The sequence below is a fragment of the Scyliorhinus torazame genome, chromosome 15 (assembly GCF_047496885.1).
Source record: "Scyliorhinus torazame isolate Kashiwa2021f chromosome 15, sScyTor2.1, whole genome shotgun sequence".
Classification (NCBI taxonomy): domain Eukaryota; kingdom Metazoa; phylum Chordata; class Chondrichthyes; order Carcharhiniformes; family Scyliorhinidae; genus Scyliorhinus; species Scyliorhinus torazame.
Window position 1 is genome coordinate 191310043 of NC_092721.1, and position 24021 is coordinate 191334063.

Below are 24021 nucleotides of genomic sequence, written 5' to 3' on the forward strand. Positions count from 1 at the left end.
ATTTAAATTTGACATGACATAAAGTGCAGTCCAGTTCAGTGTCTTTCAATGCAGTATTTATATATTCAGTTCAACATATTATTTATATTATTAATAAACACTTCACAGCCACATCTGGAGTACTGTGTCCGCTTCTAGGTGCCGTACTTGGGAAAGGATGTGAAGACATTGGAGTGAATATAGAGGAAACATGGAAAATAGGAGCAGGAGGAGGCCACTTGGCCCTTCGAGCCTGCTCCGTCATTCATTATGATCATGGCTGATCATCCAACTTAGTGACCTATTCCCGCTTTCCCCCCATATCCTTTGATCGCTTTAGCCCCAAGTGTTATATCTAACTGCTTCTTGAAAACATAGTGGGTGCATTCTACCGGCTGCGTTGCGCCCCCATTCGGGGGAAGTCCCGGTGGGAAGGCTCCCTAATGACATTATAATGAGATCCCTGGCTTTCCTTGGTGGGATTCTCGTTACGCCACCAGTGAGGGGCCGGGAAGTTCGGAAAACGCGATCTCGCTGGTGAGAATTGCGTTTCCCGAATCATCAAATCCCTCCTGTGCAGAAGGAGGCCATTCGGCCCATCGAGTCTGCACCGACCCTTGGAAAGACCACCCTATTTCGACACACTCCCTCGCCCTCATCCCATAACCCCATCTAACCTTTTGTCACCAAGGGGCAATTTAGCATGGCCAATCCAACTAACCTGCACAGCTGTGGGAGAAAACCGGAGCACCGAGAGGAAACACACGCAGACACGAGGAGAACGTACAAACTTCACACAGACAGTCACCCATGGTCAGAATTGAACCCGGGTCCCTCGCTCTGTGAAGCTAATTGAATGGGTAGATGTTTACAGCATGGAAACAGGCCCTTCGGCCCAGCTGGTCCATGCCACCCAGTTTCTATCACTGAGTTAGTCCCATTTGCTCGCATTTGGCCCATATCCCTCTATACCCACCCTGCCCATGTAACTGTCTACCTGTTTTTTAAAGGAAAAAATTGTACCCGTCTCCACCACTGCCTCTGGCAGCCTGTTCCAGATGTTCTCCACCCTCTGTGTGAAAACATTTCCCCTCTGGTTTCTTTTGTGTCTCTCCCCCTCACCTTAAACCTATGCCCTCTAGTTCTAGACTCATCTACCTTTGGGAAAAGATGTTGACGATCCACCTTATCTATGCTCCTCATTATTTTATAGACCTCTATAAGATCACCCCTAAGCCTCCTACGCTCCAGGGAAAAAATTCCCAGCCTATCCATAACTCAAAACATCAAGTCCCGGTAGCATCCTCGTAAATCTCTTCTGCACTCTTTTTAGTTTAACAATATCCTTCCTATAATAGGGTGACTAGAACTGAACACAATATTCCACGTGTGGGTCTTACCAATATCTTGTACAACTTTTAAAAAGATCACATGCTCCAGTGATTAAGGAAGTGTTCTGTGCAGCGCTATTGTGCAGTTTACATTTGCTTTGTGACACAGAGTCATTGCAGATAGGCCCACAAAGATTTCACTGTGTAAAGGATACTTCATGGTACTGATTAAAGCTGTGAAATGACTTTGGCTTGATGAAAAAGAGAACGGTTGCTGCCAACAAAATTCAATATAAATAAGCTTAGTAGATGAAAACAAAGGGGAGTAATGAAAGGTCTTGAACTAGGAAAAGGGAAGGTGTAAGATATCTCGGGGTAACACATTTTCTAGCCACTGCAGAACACCAACTTATCAAGCAAGAAGATTGCTGAGTTATGTTGTCAGATTAGTTCAGTTAGAAATATGACGTTAGGTTCTGTATAGCCATTCCAGTCAATTCAACATTGCCTCTCTGTCGGAGTCCTCACATTCTATTATGCAGTTCTTGAGTCACATGAGATCACGTTAGTGCATTACGATAAGATGTTTCTTTTCAATAGAACTCCCAATGTGGATCGCCTGGCAAAGGAAGGAGTGATGCTGACACATCATATCGCTGCAGCTCCACTATGTACACCAAGCAGGGCAGCCTTTATGACGGGCAGGTACCCCATCCGCTCGGGTAAGCGAGCATGTACAAATGTAAAGTGACTGCCCATCTTTGTATAGCCCCTGCCACGCTTGTGCTGTTTTACCTCGTCTCATTTTTAAACTCAATCCTCATGGAACATCTTCTGAAGCTCCTTCAACTTGGTCCACTGATTTTTAAGATTAATAGTTGCTTTTATGTAAGTAGCCCTTGTTTCTGTAATTATGAGAAACTAATAGTATTATATTGAATTTTATGGGACAGAAACCAGGCTTTATGGTCCATTTGCTCTCCTCTGATATTTATGCTGCGTATAAGGTTCCTCAACCCCGCCCATCCCAGTTTCATCTCACCTTATCAGCAAATCCTTCTGTTTCTTGCTCCCTCATATATTTATCTCGCCTTCCCTTAATTTAATTAAACGTATTTTAAACTCCCTCCACTGCGCATGCGTGGGAAACTGTCAGCGGCTGTTGACGCTCCCGCGCATGCGCCACCCGGGGATGTCATTTCCGCGCCAGCTGGCGGGGCAACAAAGGCCGTTTCCGCCAGCTGGCGGGGCAGAAATTCCTCCCGTCAATGTTGGGGCTCGGCCCCTAAAGATGCGGAGCATTCTGCACCTTTGGGGTGGCGCGATGCCCGTCTGATTGGCGCCGTTTTGGGCGCCAGACGGCGGACATCGCGCCGTTTCGTGAGAATTTCACCCCTGATTTGTGGACAGTCTCTGAGCGAGTCAGGTGAGTTTCGCAGCACAGAATTCCCGGGAGCTGACCTGCTATGTAACCACAATACAAGATCTATACTATTCACCTCCATTACTTTCTGTTGTAGGTAGGGGGGTTGCACATTCTCACCCTCAGAGTTTATTTTGAAATACTTATTAGATTTATTAGTTATTTTCTTATATTTATGGTCCTTAACTTTGGACTCCTCCACCAGTATAAATATCTTCTTCACATCTGGCATATCGAATCCCTTCATATTTAAAAGACCACTATTAGGTCACGCCTCAGCCTTCTCCATTCAGCCTGCTCTATCTAATTAGCTTAGGTAGCAAACTCATTTGTTAATAAAATTTGGATCCTATCAAATAAGTTGTAGTTTCTGGCCCTCACCCAATGCAGTTCTAAAGCAGTGTGGGCATATTATCATCACTCAAAGGGCCGATGGGAAAATTCAGAAAGATAAGGGACAGGATTCTCCGTTGCCCAACGGCAAAATCGTAATTACCGATCGGGCGGAGAATCGATTCCCACACCGGAATTGGGGCCGGTGCCGGTTTGACGCCTGTTTGTGAGTCTCCGCCCCCTCCAAACCGGCATCATCATGACGCGCACCGCACACAGTCACAATGCCGTTGCCGCCTCATAGGCCGGCCCACCCGCGATGCTCCGCCTCCGATGGGCCGAGTTCCCGATGGCGCGGGACAATTGTGTCTGAGCCGGCGTGCTGGCTGCGGACTGTGTCCAGCGCAGCCACACTCGCTGAAATCCGTGCTGCTGGCCGGTGGGGAGTCTTCCAGGGCTGGGGGGGACTGGTGGGGCATGGTCGGGGCGTGGCCAGGGGGTGGGCTGTGAGAATGCGGGTGCCGGATTAGGTTTAGCGCACGGCCGGCGAATGCACGCCCCGGGACCCGGTCATTCTCTGGCTGATTTCGGCGCGGGCTGCGGGTGTTTCAGTCGCCGCCGGTGCTAGCCCCTCACCGGTACCGGAATTGGTGAGGTGGCGCCGCCGAGTTTCCTGTTGTGAAAGTCAACACATTCTACGCTGGCGTCGGCACTTCGTCTTCAGAACGGAAAATCCAGCCCGAGGTTTGGCAGAGCAATAAACTGAATTTCAAAAAAAAAGTTGGAATTTTAAGGAAGGAAGCGATTTCTGAGCAGGAGTAAGGCCATGTAAGAGCAATAAGCTGTTAAGTTGAAAAAATTAAACAAGAAAAGTGACCAGAGTGCGAGAGGGTCAATGTATGTGAGTGTGGGGGTGAGGTGGGTGCCTGTGTATGCACTGGTGTGTGATAGTGAGAGCATTGAGCCTATCAGCTCCAAAGGCGAGGGGGCGGGGTGGGACAGCATCTGATTTGAGGTACCTCCCTTTGTCCAGACTTCCATTACAACTTACCTGTTTGACTAGCATTTGTGAAACTGACTCTGCTAGCCTTCATGGGCTGCATCCGGCCCATGGATCATATGTTGGACAAGCTTGCTCTAAAGTCAAGACAGGATAAATTTGAAGCTGGAATTCCTCAAGAAAAATACTTATGATTGAGACAACAGTGCAGTGATAAAGAGATGAATGTTGGCCCAGACACCAGGAGAACTCCCATTGCTTTTCTTCAAATAATACCATAGATCCTTTATAATCCACAGTGTCTTTATGGCTTCCTGTTATTCCTGGCACTGATTTTACTCATGAAGCCACTAAGGGAAAGCCCAACCTTTAATGAGTAAGTAAAACAAAACCTGGAGCTAAATTCTATTGTCTGCATTATGATTTCAGGTATGGACAATGGTCACAGAGTACGTGTCCTTTTATTCACTGGCAGTTCTGGGGGTCTTCCCAAGAATGAGACAACCTTTGCAGCGATATTGCAAAAACAAGGATATTCCACCGGCATCATAGGTAAGTCCGATTTGAACTTTAACCTGCGTCATTGCTTTTGAATGCCACAAGTTTTTAAATGAAGGGGAATTTTCTGTGGTCATTTATCACAAAATGCACAGGGACAATTATCCTGCTAGATTGGTTTTGGTATTTGTATTTTCATCTGATTTATGTGCTATGAGTAATTTTATATTTAAACAAATGGTAGGATGGGGGAAAGAGGATGAGTATTTTTAATGCAAAACGCATTAATAATCAATAATCTTTATTAGTGTCACAAGTAGGCTTACATTAATACTGTGATGAAGTTACTGTGAAAAGCCCCTAGTCGCCACATTCCGGCGCCTGTTCGGGTACACAGAGGGAGAATTCAGAATGTCCAATTCACCTAACAAGCACGTCTTTCGGGACTTGTGGGAGGAAACCGGAGCACCCGGAGGAAACCCACGCAGACACGGGGAGAACGTGCAGACTCCGCACAGACAGAGACCCAAGTCGGGAATCAAACCCGGTTCCCAGGTGCTGTGAAGCAACAGTGGTAACCACTGTGCTACCGCGCCACCCATACCAAAATCTCCAATCTGTTGGACATGGCTTTTGATAGACGAGGGTTTCCAGGTTTCTACCCTGCACCCGTCCAATGTAGACAATACGATTTTCCGGAGTAGGTCCTCATGTATTTAAGTGAAAGTTAGTTCTTCGGATTCATCCCAGCTGTTGATGTAGAGGCACCAAAACAGGAAACTGTACTGCCAACATGCCCTGTTGGGTAGTGTATGAGAGGAGATCTGAGTTGGCAAGCCTACGGAATAGATAAGTAATCACTGAATTAATAATAGCTTCGGTCACCAGGCAGGAGAGCTAGAATTTCCCGCCCCTGATCAGTCAGCAGTGGAGGTATAGGAAATAAATTGGTTGCTGAGCAGTGTGCCTGGCAATCCCGCTTCCATTTCCCCAAGGACAGGAGAGGAATGGGTCCCTAGCATGCCGACGCCTATTAACAAGCTCTTTTACGTTGTGGCGCTCATCTCTGGGAAGCTTTATGATTTTCAGCAAGCTGGGGCAGCACAGTAGCACAAGTGGATAGCACTGTGGCTTCACAGCATCAGGGTCCCAGGTTCGATTCCGGCTTGGGTCACTGTCTGTGCGGAGTCTGCACGTTCTCCTCGTGTCTGCATGGGTTTCCTCCGGGTGCTCCGGTTTCCTCCCACAGTCCAAAGACGTGCAGGTTAGGTTGATTGGCCATGATAAATTGTCCTTAGTGACCAAAAAAAGGTTAGGAGGGGTTATTGGGTTACGGGGATAGGGTGGAAGTGAGGGCTTAAGTGGGTCAGTGCAGACTCGATGGGCTGAATAGCCTCCTTCTGCACTGGTATGTTCTATGGCTGGGGTTATACACCAGCTGCATAAAGTCAAAAACTATGAGTTGGAGGCGGGAAGAGTTTTATAAGGTAACTAAAATGGTTTTGCCTCCATTTTATAGTTTCATCAGAGACGTATTGGTCGAGTAACATGTTTTGTATCATTAAAACGAGTCGTAACAGTGATGTGAATGGAAGACTTTAAATACCTGGGATTAATGTGTTTTCTAAATGTTTGCCTGACATTATTGGGAATGTCGTAGGGATTACTGGCTTGGTGTGTGATGAGGAGAGAAATAATGAAGGGTGGGTTGAGGGTGGTGGGTGGGGTGGAGATATGTGGAGGTGGGGGCGTGTGGAGGAGGATAGGGGATTGTGGGGGATGGGGATGTGGGGAGGTTGAGGGCGTGTGGAGGAGGGGGACGAGTGGAGGGTGAGGGCTTGTGGAGGGTGAGGGAGTGTGGAGGATGGGTGAGTGGGGTAGGTTGTGTAATATATTTAAATTTTCAAATGCTTGTACTTCTAAATATAATTGAATACATTTTGAGGCCTTCTCGATAGAGCTCCCCAATTCAGAAAAAATATCCAGGTGGAAGCATTTGGGAAATGTAATCGGAATGGAACATCACGGTTCTCTTTCCCGGGTCTTTAAGTCCCCATTGCTCCGGAATTGGCCCACCTTCACTCCCTGTGCAGGATGGCGAGGAGAGTGGCAAACCCATCTCCAGACCAATTAAGCACTTGAACCAGGGAAAATCCGGCTTCCTGACAGGTTGGCGACGGAGGCGGGATCCAGACGTGGGATCGATCCCACCTCCTAATTCCTGCCTCCATCTGGGAAATGTGTCTGAGGTAATTGTTTCAACAGGAAGCCAAGTATATATTTTTTAAACTTATGTCCCATCAACCAACCTTTCTATTCCCTCATGCGCTACTTAGGAATTTGAAGTGCTTAGGCGTTTGAAGTGTACACGAGGAATCATGAGAATTTTTTTTCCTTAACTAATTGCATGCTGCATGTGAATTCTTTACAGGGAAGTGGCATCTGGGTGTAAATTGTGAATCTCGCAGCGATTACTGTCATCATCCACTTAGCCACGGGTTTGATTTCTACTACGGCACACCTTTCACTAATTTCAACCATTGCAAACCAGGTGAAAGAAGTGACATTTTATTTGACGTGCAAGTTACACTGCGTCTGGCCACTGAAGCACTTGTAGTGGGACTTTTAACGCTGCTTGTTTTGAAATGGACTGGCTCCATCGGTATTGCCTGGAAGACGATTGTTGGCCTTGCAGCCTTTTGCTTCCTATTCTCCGGGGCTTGGTACTCTGTTTTCGGATTCCTGAGGAATTGGAACTGCTTCGTCATGAGGAACTATGAAATTGTTCAGCAGCCTTCAAATTCAGAAACCCTCTCAACCAGAATGACAGAGGAAGCCCTTGCGTTCGTTGAAAGGTATGGAACATTGCTCGTACGCACAGTGTGATGGGAAATTAATGGTGGAGATTAAAAGTTGGCCTCCGCCATATTTACATAGAATTTACAGTGCAGAAGGAGGCCATTCGGCCCATCAAGTCTGCACCGGCTCTTGGAAAGAGCACCCTACACAAGGTCAACACCTCCACCCTATCCCCAGTAACCCAGTAACCCCACCCAACACTAAGGGCAATTTTGGACACTAAGGGCAATTTTTCATGGCCAATCCACCTAACCTGCACATCTTTGGACTGTGGGAGGAAACCGGAGCACCCGGAGGAAACCCACGCACACACGGGGAGGATGTGCAGACTCCGCACAGACAGTGACCCAGCGGGTAATCGGACCTGGGACCCTGGAGCTGTGAAGCAATTGTGCTATCCACAATGCTACCGTGCTGCCCCATCGTACGCACCATTCCAATCTGAAACCAGGCGGTTTGAGCCAGTTCATTTTGGTCAGAGGAACAAGGAGTAAACCACATAATACTTGGAAAATAAATTGATTAGAAGAACATAGAGACTTAGGGTTACAGACATAAAGTACGAAAAGTAGAACTGCAGGTTAATAATGGTATTTAAAAATGGAAACAAAACCCTTGGAGTTCACTCATGGAGAATAAGTGAACATAGGCCTTCTAAATTATGAAGCATTTGATAGGCTATGGGGAGGTGTTCCCACTTGTAAGGATACCAAAACTCCCTCTTCTTAAGTCCCACGCCCAAAGGCAGGTCCTTGGTAATTATTCCTCCAACCACAACAAAGAACCATGACTTTTGTTTTAACCACAGGTCAAGCGAGGAGGTTGGGCCCTGGTCTACCTCAGCTGTAACAGTTGTCAAACCCCATGCTGTAGGTGTTGACCTTATCCACATGCCAGCCAACGAGCCAAGTGAGCTAACTAGGCCCCCGCAGACCAAAACTAGGGATCATAAATTTAAGATAGTCACTATTACATCCAATCGGGTATCCAGGAGAAACTTTGTGACCCAGGGCAGGATTCTCCGCAATCGGCGCGATGTCCGCCGACCGGCGCCAAAAGCGGCACGAATCAGTCCGGCATCGCGCCGCCCCAAAGGTGCGGAATCCTCCGCATCTTGAGGGGCTGAGCCCTAACCTTGATGGGCTAGGCCTGCGCCGGACTGATTTCCGCCCCACCAGCTGGCGGGAAAGGCCTGTGGTGCCCCGCCAGCTGGTGCGAAACTGACTTTGCCATGGGGGCACACTTTTCCCTCCGCCTCGGCCACAGTCTTCACCATGGCTGACGCATAAGAGACACCCCCCCCCCTGCGCATGGGCGGGGATGACGTCAGCAGCCGCTGACGCTCCCGCGCATGCGCGGACTTCCGCCACCCGGCGAAGTCCTTTCGGCCCCGGTTGGCGTGGCGCCAAAGGCCTTTCCCGCCGGTCGGCGGCGCGCCAACCACTCCGGTGCGGGGCTAGCCCCTCAAGGTGAGGGCTTGGCCCCTAAAGGTGCGGAGAAATCCGCACCTTTGAGTCGGCCCGACGCCGGAGAGGTTTCCGCCACTCCATCTCGCCGGGACCCCCCGCCCCGCCGGGTGGGGGAGAATCTCAGCCCAGGTTTTTATTTATTTGGAAAAAATATACTTGCTAATTCAGTGTATACTCTACTGCTAAAGGACTTGTGATCATAGAAGAACCAATATACTTAAATGCAAAAATACAATATACTTAAATACTTAAATGTAAAATAATAACATATATGCCAAGTTTACACACAGACATGGAGATTGCAGAGTGTGGAAGAATAGGTTGGCCAAGTTTGAGTCCACAAAAAAAGTAAAAGAGTTTGTAGTTTGTTGACTAGGCAAGCTTCAGGCTGACTTTGATGAATTTGGTGCTTGTGATGTAAAGATATAGTTGGCTGAATTAGTTGTTCTTCGAGAGATGGTAGTGCTGATTTGGACCGACTCAACTCCAATAAATAGGAATGTGAATGTATAGCAATGCAAATTGGGGTTAGCCATCTTGGGCTGTGAGTTCCAAGTCATATTAGTCGCTGCGCTTTCCAAAAGTCTGTTTTTAAAAGTTCAATTCTGGCTTCCAGCCTGTGGGTGAAAAATCACTATTTAGGAATAAAGCACATCTTCCTGACAATGTAATCAAGATATTGCTTGGTGGGAATTGATTTATGTCGTTGCAATCTCAAGCTCGAAGCTACAAGATAAATTCCAGTATTCTTATTGCCCATTCGCTCAAATATCAATTTTTTTTTAATACACTTTGATGTCATATTCTGTAGTTTTGAAGAAGCCATAATTGAGATTCAATTTAAGGAGTATGAATAATAGGTGATTTTGTTTTTAGATAATCAAAACTGTTTTTCTCTAGCATTGTGGCTATATCCTGCTCCTGTCTCCATTTCCAAACTAACACTTCGAATGTGCAGCGGGATTCTCCCTTTTGGGGGACTAAGGCCCCACGTAGGCGGGAGAACCGGCGGCAACCACTCCGCCGTCACCAGCCCCCAAAAGTGCGGATTTCTCTTATCCGCGTCGCCCATGGCGGAGCCCTACAGGGGCCGGAGCGGAAGGAAGAAGTGCCCCCACGGAACAGGCCCACCCGCAGATCGGTGGGCCCCAATCGCGGACCAGGCGACCGTGGGGGCCCCCCCGTGGTCGGATCCCCCTGCCCCCCCCCCCCCCCCCCCCCCGAGGACCGCCCCTGACGACTTACCTGCCAGGTCCTGCCGGTGTCAGACGTGGGTGATTCACGCCGGCGGGACTGACCAAAAACGGAGCCCGCTCGGCCCAGTGAGGCCCGGAGAATTGCTGGGGGGGTCGCTGCCAACGGCCCCTGACCGGCGTGGCGTGAATCCCGCCCCCGCCCGAAAAACGCGCTGGAGAATATGGCAGCCGGCGTCAGGGCGGTGGGACAGGATTCGCTCCACCCCCTGGGGATTCTCCGACCCGGCGGGGGGTCGGAGAATCCCGCCCGTGGTCTCCGTTTATTTAGCAGCAAGACGTGATGCTGGTCAATATATTCTGCTTTTATATAATGTAAAGCCCCTTTATATAGAACGCGGTTGTCTCCGAACGGCTCCCTGAAGTGGCCTAGCATAATATTCATGTTTGGGGAAAAAATGCCAGCTTTGCCCGCATCCCGAGAAACAGCTCATTCTCCAAGTGAGTCAGTTCACCTTAAGTGTGAAGTTACAATGGCCATTCAGAGGGTTCAGAGTTCACAACTGTTTCATTTATATGTCAGGATCATGTCATTTTACAAGGGTATCTCGCAGGACATCCTATGGGCGGCTTGGTAGCAGGGTGGTTAGCACTGTTGCTTCACAGTGCCAGAGACGCAGGTTCTATTCCCGGCTTGGGTCACTGTCTGTGCGGAGTCTGCACGTTCTCCCCGTGTCTGCGTCTGTTTCCTCCGGGCACTCCGGTTTCCTCCAACAAGTCCTGAAAGATGGACTCGTTAGGTGAATTGGACATTCTGAATTCTCCCTCTGTGTACCCAAACAGGTGCTGGAATGTTGCGACTAGGGGATTTTCACAGCAACTTCATTGCAGTATTAATGTAAGCCTACTTGTGACACTAATAAAGATGATTGTTAATATTATTATTTCAGAAACCAGAAGAAACCATTTCTCCTTGTCATGTCATTGATACATGTCCACACTCCTTTCTTCACAAGGAAGGAATTTATCGGGAAGAGTAAACATGGCTCTTACGGAGACAATGTGGAGGAGATGGATTGGCATGTAGGTAAGTAGTTTAAGGTTTAGCGTGAGAGGGTAATGGCGAGATCAGGAAAACATTGTTCCTCCAGGCATTGTTCATTCGTTTGTTTTCACCGTCACCTCAGTAGCGCCCTTGGCATCGCTTTCCTCCTTGTTTGGCTTTCTTCAAGCCCCCCCTCATCAGTCATCGTCTCAAATGGTATCCACCCATCCGATTTGTCTTCTTCCTCTTCCGGTTTTAATCTCAATTTCTCCTTCACTACTTGCCAGGCCAAGGTTATTGGGCCCTCAGGCATCAGTTCAGGTGGATTCACTGGTCATAAGAAACTTTGATGAGGAGAACTACTGGATTAAAGATCCCTGAAGAAGAGTCATGTTCGACTGGAGACATTAACACTGGGCAGGGTTTCCCGATCCTGTCCGCAACGATGCCTGCCGCTGATGGGACTGGAAAATCCTGGCCTCCGTTTCTCTGTCCACAGATGCTGCCAGGCTTGCTGGGCATTTCCAGCACTTTCTGTTTTCATTTAATGAACACTTCCACTCAGCTGCACGAATATTCCTATTACAACGTTGCCTTTCCAGATCAAAAAAATTATATAGGGGTGGATAGGTATCTGGAATGTTCCATGGGCAAGCCATTTTGAAGATTGGAGCTCATATGCACTGGGCTGCAGCCAGAAAGCAGGCACCGTACAGGTCTCCCAACCCAATATCAAGCGGCTAGGCCAGCCTTTGGGCCTAGACTGTTAGGGGGCAGGGACCTGATCTGTGGCCGGTTTGGGGTAGTGGAGCTGGTAGCTATTGCCCTGGGGACCCAGGTTCGAATCCCACCACGGCAACTGGTGAAATTTCAATTCAATAAAAATCAGTAAATAATAAATAAAAATGGGAATTAAAAATCAAACGATGACCGTAAAATGATTGTCTTAAAAACCCTTGTGGTTCAATAACATCCTTTGGGGATGGAAATCTGCCCATCCTTACCTGATCTGGCATATATGTGACTCCAGATCCACAGCAATGTGGTTGACTCTTAATAACCACACAAGCCATTCAGTTCAAAGGTAATTAGGGATGGGCAATAAATACTGATCCAGCAACGCCCACACCCAATGAATTAAAAATAAAATCAATTCCCCACCTCCCTTCCCTTATGTCTTTGATCAAATCTTTGGTCACCCTTCCTAATATTTCTTTCTTTGTCTCGCAGTCTTGATTACACCTCAGGGAAAAGCCTTGGGACTTTCTCTTGTATGTTTAAGGCGTGATATAGATGGGGGGTTTTGTTCTTAACCACTGCAGTGCCATTCTTTGCCTTTAGTTGCTACCGTTCACTTTACAATGTCAAAGCACGGCATCTCAAAGTGCTTCAATCCACTAAGTTGCTTTAAGTGAATGCTGTATTGTAGAGGCGTGAGGGTTTGTTAGTTTAAAGCGTATGGAGCGGAATGATGCAAATGGCAAGGGTTCAACCCCTGTATTGGTTGTAGTAGCTCATAGAGGGTGGCTCCTAGCCTTGCACCTCATTTGACGTAGAGTTGTTCATCTCAAGCTTTTTGACAACTTATCTTTCTCTGTAACAGAGAGGTGCCTGTGGTTCCTCATATAAAGGTGAGTGCAGCATCGGTTTTGAGTGCGGCAAAAGGACACAAGTTGCAAAAAGATGAAATCTGTTTCGCTAAATGTCTGTGATCCAAGTTGATAATGTTCTGTGATAGATATTCATGTCTGCACTAGAAGGAGCAATTGACTAATCCATCTTAGAACAGAACCCAGAATAAGCCTGTTTCCCTTTGGAATCAGCACAGCTTTTTAAATGCGTTGAGAAGCAAAAAAAACGGGTCCAATGTGCCAGCAATGAAACACACCCTCAGTACTGCACTGGAGTGCCAGCCAAGATGCTGTTCTCAAGTCTCTGTGCAAACCAATGTACATGTGGCAATGGTCAAAGAGCTCAGTATCTTACACATGTGACCGAGATCCGATTGATCTTAATGTTCTCTTTATACTCCTTCCAGGTCAGATTATAAATGCCATCAATAACGTTGGTCTAACGAATAAAACTCTTATATATTTCACCTCGGATCACGGAGGGAGCTGGGACTCTGTAGGAACAAATGGAGAGCATGGTGGAGGCTGGAATGGAATATACAAAGGTAAATACATGGGATGTAGCTCGGGAACTGGATCTCATCCATCTGAAAATGTGGTTGCCTGCAATGGGTGCAATGCTCTGAGGAAATGAAATGCAATGAAAATCGCTTATTGTGACAAGTAGGCTTCAAATGAAGTTACTGTGACAAGCCCCTAGTCGCCACATTCCAGCACCTGTTCGGGGAGGCTGGTACGGGAATTGAACCGTGCTGCTGGCCTGCCTTGGTCTGCTTTCAAAGCGAGCGATTTAGCCGTGTGCTAAACCAGCCCCTGCAGTGATGCTTCTTAAAACTGTGTGAAAATGGCTGGATTGGATAATTTTTGTAATGCTCCACAGTGTAATAATAATAATGTCACCACAGTCCCAGAGATCCATAGGCTGCTCCCCCCTTTGAGAGATAGCTGACTGGTGGTGATTTAACCTGAGGGTCATCACAGCTCAGGCAAGGGCAGCATTGAGAAGGCGGGGCCACATGAATAACCTGAGCTGGAATGGGCCCCATGGTGTAGTGTCTTCTTAATACTTAAATATGTGAATCTTTTAGACGTATTGCTGAAAAAAGAGACACGTTACTGAAGTTTTTCATCTTGCACTCATCAGAACAAACACAAGAATGCCAAATTTCAAATGCTCACAATTTATACTGCAGGAGAAAAGGGTGCTGAATGGTTGGCAAGTCAACTCTGATTGGTTGTGGCAGTGCCATGGAGAAAGCAGTGGGGAACTATAGGCTCCCTAAACTCCAGGGTAATTTAAAAAACCGTGCAAGGCTTAAACATATTCCTTTTCTGTGCAGAGAATCGGTCACTGTGTATGAGTGTATGTCACTTATAGCAAGCCTAAATGAGCCACAACATGAGCCCAAATGATTATCTTAAATTGGTTGTGAGTGCAGCTAGTAGCGCACTCAGGATCGATCAGCAAATGAAGCCCAATTGCAGAATCATATCTAGCAGTAGATGTTTTGTTTTGGGTTTTGCAAGCGCGCGCTGGCTGACCAATCAGCACCCTGTTGTCCTGTAGTATAAATTGTTGTGATAGTTTGAAATTTGGCATTCTTGCATTTGTCCTGATGAGTGCAAGATGAAAAGCTTCAGCAACACATGTCCCTTTTCAACAATATTCAAGTTCTGTACTACCGAACAGATTTTTACATGCTAAATATCCACTTGGGTAAATTACAGGAGAACGTGTGAAAATGCATCTTGCCAGAAATGAAACTAAATTATTCTGATCATTAATACTTCTTCTAACTTTAATAAGCAAATTAAAGCTTACTTATCAAGGTGCTTTTCTGTTTTGTAGGTAAAAAGGGATTGGCTGGTTGGGAAGGTGGTATCCGCGTCCCTGGGATATTCAGGTGGCCAGGTCAATTGCCTTCAAACAAGAAAATTGATGAGCCTACCAGCCTCATGGACATTTATCCAACTGTTGTCAAGCTAGCTGGTGCCTCACTGCCACAAGATAGGTAAAGAATGTAGGATTTGTAGCAAACTGATTACATCTTCATGCGCTATCTTTCTAGAACACGTTGCTTTTTTTGTTGTCGCAGCTTCTCTCAGCTTTTCCATTCTCAAGTTCCTGTGTCAACATGTACAATGCCAACACAAACTTGTTACACTGCGATTACACTCCCCTGTGTGTGCAGAGTTGAACTTTGGGTCTTCCACTTACTCAGCCTTTGCTGCAAAGAAGCTGCAACCAAGATCGCAGTTGCTTTCTTGTGGGCTAGCACAATGCAAGTAGCATCGGCGCTCTGCAGTGGAACAACTCATGTGCGATTAAACTGATTGAATTTCCCCTATTAACATTAAAAAATGGAAGGGGATTGGGCCACAAAATGTTGTCATTTTTGATTTGATCTGCTAGGCAAATTGTCAACCGATTGGCTTGAAAATAGTTGGGAAGGGGAGGGTGAAGATATATCTGGATTTGTGCCTGGGGGTTGAAAATAGTCTTATAGATGGTTTGTCAGAGCACTCTGAGAACGGTACACTTTCTGGGGGCTTTAAGTCAGCCTCACAATTTTTCAATTTCTCTTGCGAATGTATGATTAATTCTGGGAGGGGATCCTAATTATTCGCATTGATTAATTCTGGGAGGGGATCCTAATTATTCGCATTGTGGTTCCATGAAAGGAATGTGATATAAGTGGATAGGGAATTACACCATTCATTTTATTGAAATACTGCTTGTTAACTTATGCCTTACTAGGGTAATAGATGGACGGGACTTGATGCCACTGTTAGAAGGTGAAACACACCGTTCGGAGCATGAGTTCCTATTTCATTACTGTGGAAATTCTTTAAATGCAGTACGATGGCATCCACAAGACAGTAAGTGTTCAGTATCTGGAAACTATTCCAATATAAAAATGGAATCACATAGCCAGCTTGTGTGAATGTCTGTACGGGTCACTAGTTATATATTCCCTTCATTAATGCAATTATTCATGGCTACTTAGACTTCTACTCTGCATTGAAGGGGTACAGTAATATATTCTTTACATTGCTGGATGACAGGTGAGTTGGGTGGGTGATCGGGGTGCGCAGGGGGGTGGGACTACAGTGGGGGCGGACCTTGTGAGGTGCCTCTGATCGGAAAAGGGGGTCCGTGAAGGAGGCATCCCCCATCTCTCCTGCCCAAGGTCCAAGCGTACTTGCCTGTCCAGCTTCCCACCCATCACCAACCCTCCTCCATCAGTTGGCCACTTAAGGGCACCAATTGTCACAAGGGCAGGCGGGCCAACCAAGGTCTCAGACATTGTCCATTAACTCACGGCCAGGTCAGAGGCGTGCAGGTCAGTGGCGGGTAGGGCACCCAAGGAATTTAACGGCCTCCCCACTTGCAAACCCACCCTTATGGCCTTGTAAAATTCTACTCATGAGTTCACAGCCCCACCAGCTGGTGAAATTTGTAATTCAGATCGATTAAAGAAAGAAATGTGGAATAAAAAAGTTAGCTTCGGTAATTGTGTTCACGAAATGATTGGATCGCCATAAAAACCCACCTTGTTCTTATTTTAAAAAATATTTTTATTCTCCATTTTCATATTTTCTTCAGAATTTACACCCCACCAACAAACAGTAAATGGTAATGAAAACAATGTCAATCCCCCGACCAACAACGATCCAATCCTCCCACCAATCCTCAAACAACGGCCCACCAGACAATATAAACATCAAATAAAACAAACCCTCCCAAGGTGGGAAAAAAGGAAAAAAGAAAAAGGAATCAGGAATCGCCCATGGTCCCCATTGACATATATAGTCCACCACCCCCCCCCCCAATATTCAATGCCATCCAATCCCCGAAAGAGTACCGTGAATGACACCCATGAATTGTAGCCAACCCCCACCTCCCCTCCCAGACTCCTCCCCTCCACTTCCTCTTGTAAACTCCTCCCCCCAATCTTGGTTCCTTCCCCCAACTTTTCACCCCGGCTAGACTCACCGAAACCTGTTCTACCAGGCCCCGATGGCTGCAGCCCCTCCCCCACCTCACTCCTGTTCACTGGCCGGCTTAAACCGGCCAGCATGGAGGCCCCTGTCCGGGTCTCCTTCCCCCTTGCCTGGTCCCAGGAAAACCAAGAAATCCCCTTTAGCACACAACCCCATCATACACACCCAAGCCCCAAAGAACCATCATTGCAAATAAAAGTCCCAACTCTTCCCTTGTCCAAATATACAGCACAGTAGCATTGTGGATAGCACAATTGCTTCACAGCTCCAGGGTCCCAGGTTCGATTCCGGCTTGGGTCACTGTTTGTGCGGAGTCTGCACATCCTCCCCGTGTGTGCGTGGGTTTCCTCCGGGTGCTCCGGTTTCCTCCCACAGTCCAAAGATGTGCAGGTTAGGTGGATTGGCATGATAAATTGCCCTTAGTGTCCAAAATTGCCCTTAGTGTTGGGTGGGGTTACTGGGTTATGGGGATAGGGTGGAGGTGTTGACCTTGGGTAGGGTGCTCTTTCCAAGAGCCTGTGCAGACCCGATGGGCCGAATGGCCTCCTTCTGCATTGTAAATTCTACAGCATCGACTCATTTAGTACATACACCAACACGCAGTGAAAAAATAAACTTACATGAGGCTACATCGGTACACGACCCGCTCTCTGTCCCATTTCTCAATTCTGCCACAGGCCTTCTGCCTTCGCAAACTCCTCCGCCGCTTCCTCTGTCCCAAAATAAAAGTCCTTGGATATGTAGGTCACCCTCAACTTCGCTGGATATACTATGTCGCACTGCACCTTTTAAAAAAAAATATATATATTTATTCAAGTTTTTTAACACAATTTTTCTCCCTTACAAACAATACCCCCGCCCCCCCCCCCCCCCCCCCCCCCCGTAACAAAAAAAAAAGAGAAATCGCGCAGAGCAAGATATATACATGGCAAAATGATATATTTACACAGCTTTGTACACTGGCCCTCACCCGTACGTGCCAACTTCCCCAACCCATCATGTTATCTCTTGCTCATCCACCCTCCCAGGCCAGTCCCCCCATACCCCCTCCCCCCCCTCCCAGGACGTTCCCCCCCCCCCCCCCCCCCTCCGAGGTTGCTGCTGCTGCTGACCGACCTTCCTCTAATGCTCCGCGAGATAGTCTAGGAACGGTTGCCACTGCCTGTAGAACCCCTGCGCAGACGCTCTCAAGGCAAACTTAATCCTCTCCAACTTTATGAACCCAGCCATATCATTTATCCAGGCCTCCAGGCTGGGGGGCTTCGCCTCCTTCCACATTAGCAAGATCCTTCGCCGGGCTACTAGGGACGCAAAGGCCAGAATGGCGGCCTCTTTCGCCTCCTGCACTCCCGGTTCGTCCACTACTCCAAATATTGCTAGCCCCCAGCTTGGCTTGACCCGGACTTTCACCACCTGAGATATTGCTCCCGCCACTCCTCTCCAGTGCCGGGCATGACCAAAACATATGGACATGGTTCGCCGGGCTCCCTGAGCACCTTCCACATCTGTCCTCTACCCCAAAGAACCTACTCAACCTCGCCCCCGTCAAGTGCGCTCTGTGGACCACCTTAAATTGTATCAGGCTGAGCCTGGCACACGAGGAGGAGGAATTAACCCTACCTAGGGCATCAGCCCACAGACCTTCCTCGATCTCCTCCCCCAGCTCCTCCTCCCATTTACCCTTCAACTCTTCAACAGCGCTTCCCCCTCTTCTTTCAACTCCTGGTGTATTTCCGACACCTTGCCCTCCCCGACCCATACACCCGAGATCACCCTATCTTGAACTTTTTGTCCCGGGAGCAACGGGAATTCCCTCACCTGTCGCCTCACAAAAGCCCTCACCTGCATATATCTAAAGGCATTTCCCGGGGGTAACTCGAACCTCTCCTCCAGTGCCCCTAGGCTCGCAAACGTCCCGTCGCACTGCACCTTGCTGATGTACAGTGCCTTATTCACCCGGCTGAAGGCAGCCCGCCTCCTCACCAGCTCCATCGTAAAGTCCTTGTATATGCATATACCAGCTCCAGCCCACTGCACCACCTGCTTCTGCTTTGCCCAGCACAGGATCTTCTCCTTCACGCTGTACCTACGGAAACACACAGTTACTACTCTTGGCGGCTCACTCGCCTTTGGTATAGGCCTCCATGACCAATGAGCCCGATCCAGTTCATATCAAGAGGGATCGTCCCCCTCCCCCAATAGCTTTGCCAACATCGTGGCAAAATACTCCGTCGGCCTCGGGCCTTCCACCCCTCCCGGCAGACCCTCGAACCTCAGATTCTGCTGCCTGGATCTGTTTTCCAGACCTTCCGTTTTGGCTCGCAGATCCTTGTTGGTCTCTATCACCTTCCGCAACTCCTTCCCCATCGAGGTGAATTGATCACTGGGCTGCGATAATGCCTCTCCCACTTCCCTCAGTGTCTCACCTTGCTCCCGCACATCCGCCGCTGCGCTTGATACCGCCGGGGCAATCGCCCCCTCCACCAGCACATTCAATACCGCCCCCATCTCCTTCTTCATCGCTTCCATGTGTTTTGTGAACTGTTTTTCAAGTTCCACAGCCATCACCTTGGTCATTTCTTCTGCTGTGAGCAATGCGGCCTCCCCTGTTGCCCCAGCCTCCACTTTCCTTACAGTTCCTGTGCTGACTTTTCCACTCACCGGCGGACTTTCATTAACCCCCTTTTTCACGGCCGTTTTTCCCCCAAACTTGGACATTTCTCATCCCTGTGCCTTCTTACAGCTTTTTCATCCTCTGTTGTCCCTGAGAACGGGCGTTATAACCACAAAATTTCTATTCCCGAGCGGGAGCCCTCCAGTGTGCGGCTGCCTCCCGCCCGCCGTCACCGGAAGTCACCCACCTGTCCTTAAATATCTTTTTGGGAAGGAACTCTGCCATCCTGACCTGGTTTGGCCTACATTGGAATCTAGACCCACAGAAATGTGACTGATCTTAACTGCCCTCTGACGTGGCCTAGCAAGCCGCTCTTTTAAGAAGTTGTATTGTTATAATATCGGACCAGGGGCGAAATTCTCCGACCCCCCGCCGGGTCGGAGAATCGCCGGGGGCTGGCGTGAATCCCGCCCCCGCCGGTTGCCGAAGTCTCCGGCACCTGAGATTTGGCGGGGGCGGGAATCGCGGCGCGACGATTGGCGGGCCCCCCCCCCGCGCGATTCTCCGGCCCGGATGGGCCGAAGTCCCGCTGCTAAAATGCCTGTCCCGCCGGCGTAAATTAAACCACCTACATTACCGGCGGGACAAGGTGGCGCGGGCGGGCTCCGGGGTCCTGGGGGGGGGCGCGGGGCGATCTGGCCCCGGGGGGTGCCCCCACGGTGGCCTGGCCCGCGATCGGGGCCCACCGATCCGCGGGCAGGCCTGTGCCGTGGGGGCACTCTTTCCCTTCCGCCTCCGCCACGGTCTCCACCATGGCGGAGGCAGAAGAGACTCCCTCCACTGCGCATGCGTGGGAATGCTGTCAGCGGCCGCTGACACTCCCGCGCATGCGCCGCCCGGAGATGTCATTTCCGCGACAGCTGGCGGGGCACCAAAGGCCTTTTCCGCCAGCTGGCGGGGCGGAAATTCGTCCGGCGCCGACCTAGCATCTCAAGGTTGGGGCTCGGCCCCCAAAGATGCGGAGCATTCCGCACCTTTGGGGCGGCGCGATGCCCGTCTGATTTGCGCCGTTTTGGGCGCCAGTCGGCGGACATCGCGCCGTTTCCGGACAATTTCGCCCCAGATCTCTACATTTGTTAAGATACCAGCCAAGAACCCCAAATACTTTTTTTAAATTTGTAAAACTGTGAAGAAAGAATATTTCACCCCAGGAGTGATGACTTTGACCAATAGATATCTTTTATGTTCAAGCAACTTTAATTTAAACAGAGAATTAACCACATTACCATCAAAGAAAATAGCTTTACAATTATCAGACAGTTCTTAAACAAAAAGAAAATAGGAAACTTACTATCTGTACCTGTGACTAACTCCAATTAAGCAACCCGATACAGTTCAAATGCCACGTATAAATAAAGTTAACACAACAGATTACTTCTTAATTTTGTAGGGACGTTTGGAAAAAGAGACCCTTTCAAAAGCAGAACCAGTACACCTCTGCTCAACCTAGCCGCATTTTGGAAAACTGTTATTTAATTTAAAATCCTTCTGTCTTGTCAGATTCAAATCCTATGACAAACTGCAAACTCCAGACAGACCTGGCTCCTCCCATTAATTATGTCATTCGTATCCCACTAAATGTCACATGACCTGCTCAGCTAGGACTAAATACAACCCCTCATAAAATATCTACTCTCCAGGGAATCTCCAGCAATCATAACAATGTCCTATTCGCCCTTCACCTGTAACCAGGTAAAGTGTTAGAATCAATCATGACTCACCTTTTAGGACTTCTTAATTACAACATTAGCAGACACACAGTTTGGGTAACCTAACCTAAATTCTTCAATAATATTACTGCAACAAATATATACCTAACTCAGGCTTTTAATAACATTACTGCCACAAATATAAAATATAACATGTAACAATTTTACATTCATCACAGTATTCACCTCCACCTTATCAAGGACAACTTGGGATGGACAATAAGTGGCGACTTTATCAGTGACACCACATACCACAATGTACTAGTTTCAAGGATTTATGTTAATTCTTCAATTTCTCTATTTTTAGGTGATTCTGTGTGGAAGGCTCATTTTTTCACCCCCAAACCCGAAGTAGACAATTGCTACCAGACGGACATCTGCGGGTGTCACGGACATGACATCTCCAACCATGACCCACCTTTACTCTTTGACCTCTCAAAGGACCCCTCAGAAGCGACCCCTTTGTCGCCTGATACAGAGCCACTTTTCCATGAAATCCAAAAGCAGATCCAGTTAGGGGTGGAAGAACATAGGAAGACCTTGACTCCGGTCCCTCTTCAGCTTTCTTGGAATAATGTTTTATGGAAACCTTGGCTTCAGCCTTGCTGTGGCACATTCCCATTCTGTTGGTGTGACAAAGACTCCAGTGGTGCAAATGACAGGCAAGGTCCCAACCAATAGCACATGTGACTTATTGTTCACCTTGCATTATCATTTTGGTCTAGAAATCATGGAGACTGAGAGGTTTCGGGGCAGTCCTGTTTTGATTTTTTTGCCTGGAAAATAATAGACGTTGAGTCCCTTGGGATTCTGTTGCCAAGCAGCATTGAAATTGACACTTGTACAGCCGCTCATTATTCTGTTCCTTGTTTATGGCTTGGGAAAGAGGAAAAGGGATTCTTAAGAACTGGGAAGACAAGCATTCTGTTGCACACACATCCTGGATTTGATCATCATATGAGTAATTGTCTTGGGGCCTGCTGGTTCAGTTTAGCGATTTAATACTTGATTCAATAGTGACAATTAGTTGAATGTTACAAATAAGGGGCGTCATTCTCCGACCCCCCGCCGGGTCGGAGAATGGCCGAAGGCCGCCGTGAATCCCGCCCCCGCCCCCGCCGAAGTCTCCGGTACCGGAGATTGGGCGGGGACGGGAATCGGGCCGCGCCGGTTGGCCCGCTGGATTCTCCGGCCCGGATGGGCCGAAGTCCCGCCCAGAAATTGCCTGTCCCGCCGGCGTAAATCAAAGCTGGTATTTACCGGCGGGACCAGGCGGCGTGGGCGGGCTCCGGGGTCCTGGGGGGGGGCGCGGGGCGATCTGACCCCGGGGGTGCCCCCACGGTGGCCTGGCCCGCGATCGGGGCCCACCAATCCACGGGCGCGCCTGTGCCGTGGGGGCACTCTTTCCCTTCCGCCTCCGCTACGGCCTCCACCATGGCGGAGGCGGAAGAGACTCTCCCCACTGCGCATGCGCGGGAAACTGTCAGCAGCCGCTGACACTCCCGCGCATGCGCCGCATTTCCGCGCCAGCTGGCGGGGCAACAAACGCCATTTCCGCCAGCTGGCGGGGCGGAAATCCCTCCGGCATCGGCCTAGCCCCTCAATGTTCGGGCTAGGCCGCCAAAGATGCGGAGCATTCCGCACCTTTGGGCCGGCGCGATGCCCGTCTGATTGGCGCCGTGTTTGGCGCTAGTCGGCGGACATCGCGCCGTTGGGGGAGAATTTCGCCCAAGATCTTTTTGGATTACCGATGTTCATTTGGTTTTTGGCATTTTTTTTGCGTGGTTTCCAAGTATTAACTCATATACCACGAAGAATTTTGTGGGATCCAAGAAATATAAACAGTCAGATTCCTCTTCCTTCAATTAAATGAGCTTCTATGAGCTTTAGGAGAGTGCGTAGTAAGATCTGTTAAGTTACATCTGTGTCCTCTGGTTTAACATGAAGTAACGTAACATTGAGGGGAGATGGTGGTGCAGAGGTAATGTCACTGAACTAGTCATTCAAAGGGCCCGGGGACACATGTTCAAATCCAACCAGGGCAGGTAGCGGAATTTAAATTAATGAATAAAGTCTAGAATATGAAGCTAGTCTTAGTAATGGTGACTATTAAACTCTCATCAATTGTCGTAAAAACACATCTGGTTCACTCGTGTCCTTTAAGGAAGGAAAACACATAATAGGGAAAACACAAAATACACAATGTAAATACATAGACACAGGCATTGGGTGATGCATAGAGAGTGTAGTATTAATCAGGTCAGTCCATAAGAGGGTCGTTTAGGAGTCTGGTAACAGCGGGGAAGAAGCTGTTTTTGAATCTGTTAGGAAACCCCCAGCAGACACGGGGAGAATGTGCAGACTCATAGAATTTACAGTGCAGAAGGAGGCCATTCGGCCCATCGGGTCTGCACCAGCTCTTTGAAAGATCACCCTACCCAAGCCCACACCTCCACCCTACCCCCATAACCCAGTAACCCCACCCAACACTAAGGGCAATTTAGCATGGCCAATCCACCTAACCTGCACATCTTTGGACTGTGGGAGGAAACCAGAGCACCCGGAGGAAACCCACGCACACACGGGGAGAACGTGCAGACTCCGCACAGACAGTGACCCAAGCCGGGAATCGAAACTGGGACCCTGGAGCTGTGAAGCAATTGTGCTAACCACTATGCTACCGTGCTGCCCTTGATGGAGGGAACCTTGGTTTAACGTGTCAAGTCCCAGCCTTGGTTTCATTGTACCAAGTCCTGGAGTGCGATTTGAAACTGGAACCTTATATTTCAGAGGCAAGAGTGCTACCAGTTGAGCCATTGCGACCTACCCTGTCACACCCTGTAAGAATTTTGTGACTTTCAATGAAATCACC

The 24021-nt window shown here is 48.5% G+C and overlaps 1 protein-coding gene across 2 annotated transcripts in view; it reads left to right on the top strand.

The window, feature by feature from the left end:
* Window positions 1-23287, top strand: part of LOC140392087 (arylsulfatase H-like) — a 43340-nt gene extending 20053 nt beyond the window's left edge. For both annotated transcript variants that reach the window (XM_072477352.1, XM_072477353.1), the window contains exons 4-11: window positions 1911-2032; window positions 4496-4618; window positions 6996-7419; window positions 11036-11172; window positions 13169-13306; window positions 14611-14773; window positions 15520-15641; window positions 21457-23287. In XM_072477352.1, coding sequence (XP_072333453.1) covers window positions 1911-2032; window positions 4496-4618; window positions 6996-7419; window positions 11036-11172; window positions 13169-13306; window positions 14611-14773; window positions 15520-15641; window positions 21457-21830 — 1603 coding nt within the window. In that variant the 3' untranslated portion in view covers window positions 21831-23287. The remainder of the gene's footprint in view (window positions 1-1910; window positions 2033-4495; window positions 4619-6995; window positions 7420-11035; window positions 11173-13168; window positions 13307-14610; window positions 14774-15519; window positions 15642-21456) is intronic.
* The last annotated feature ends 734 nt before the right edge of the window (window positions 23288-24021 follow it).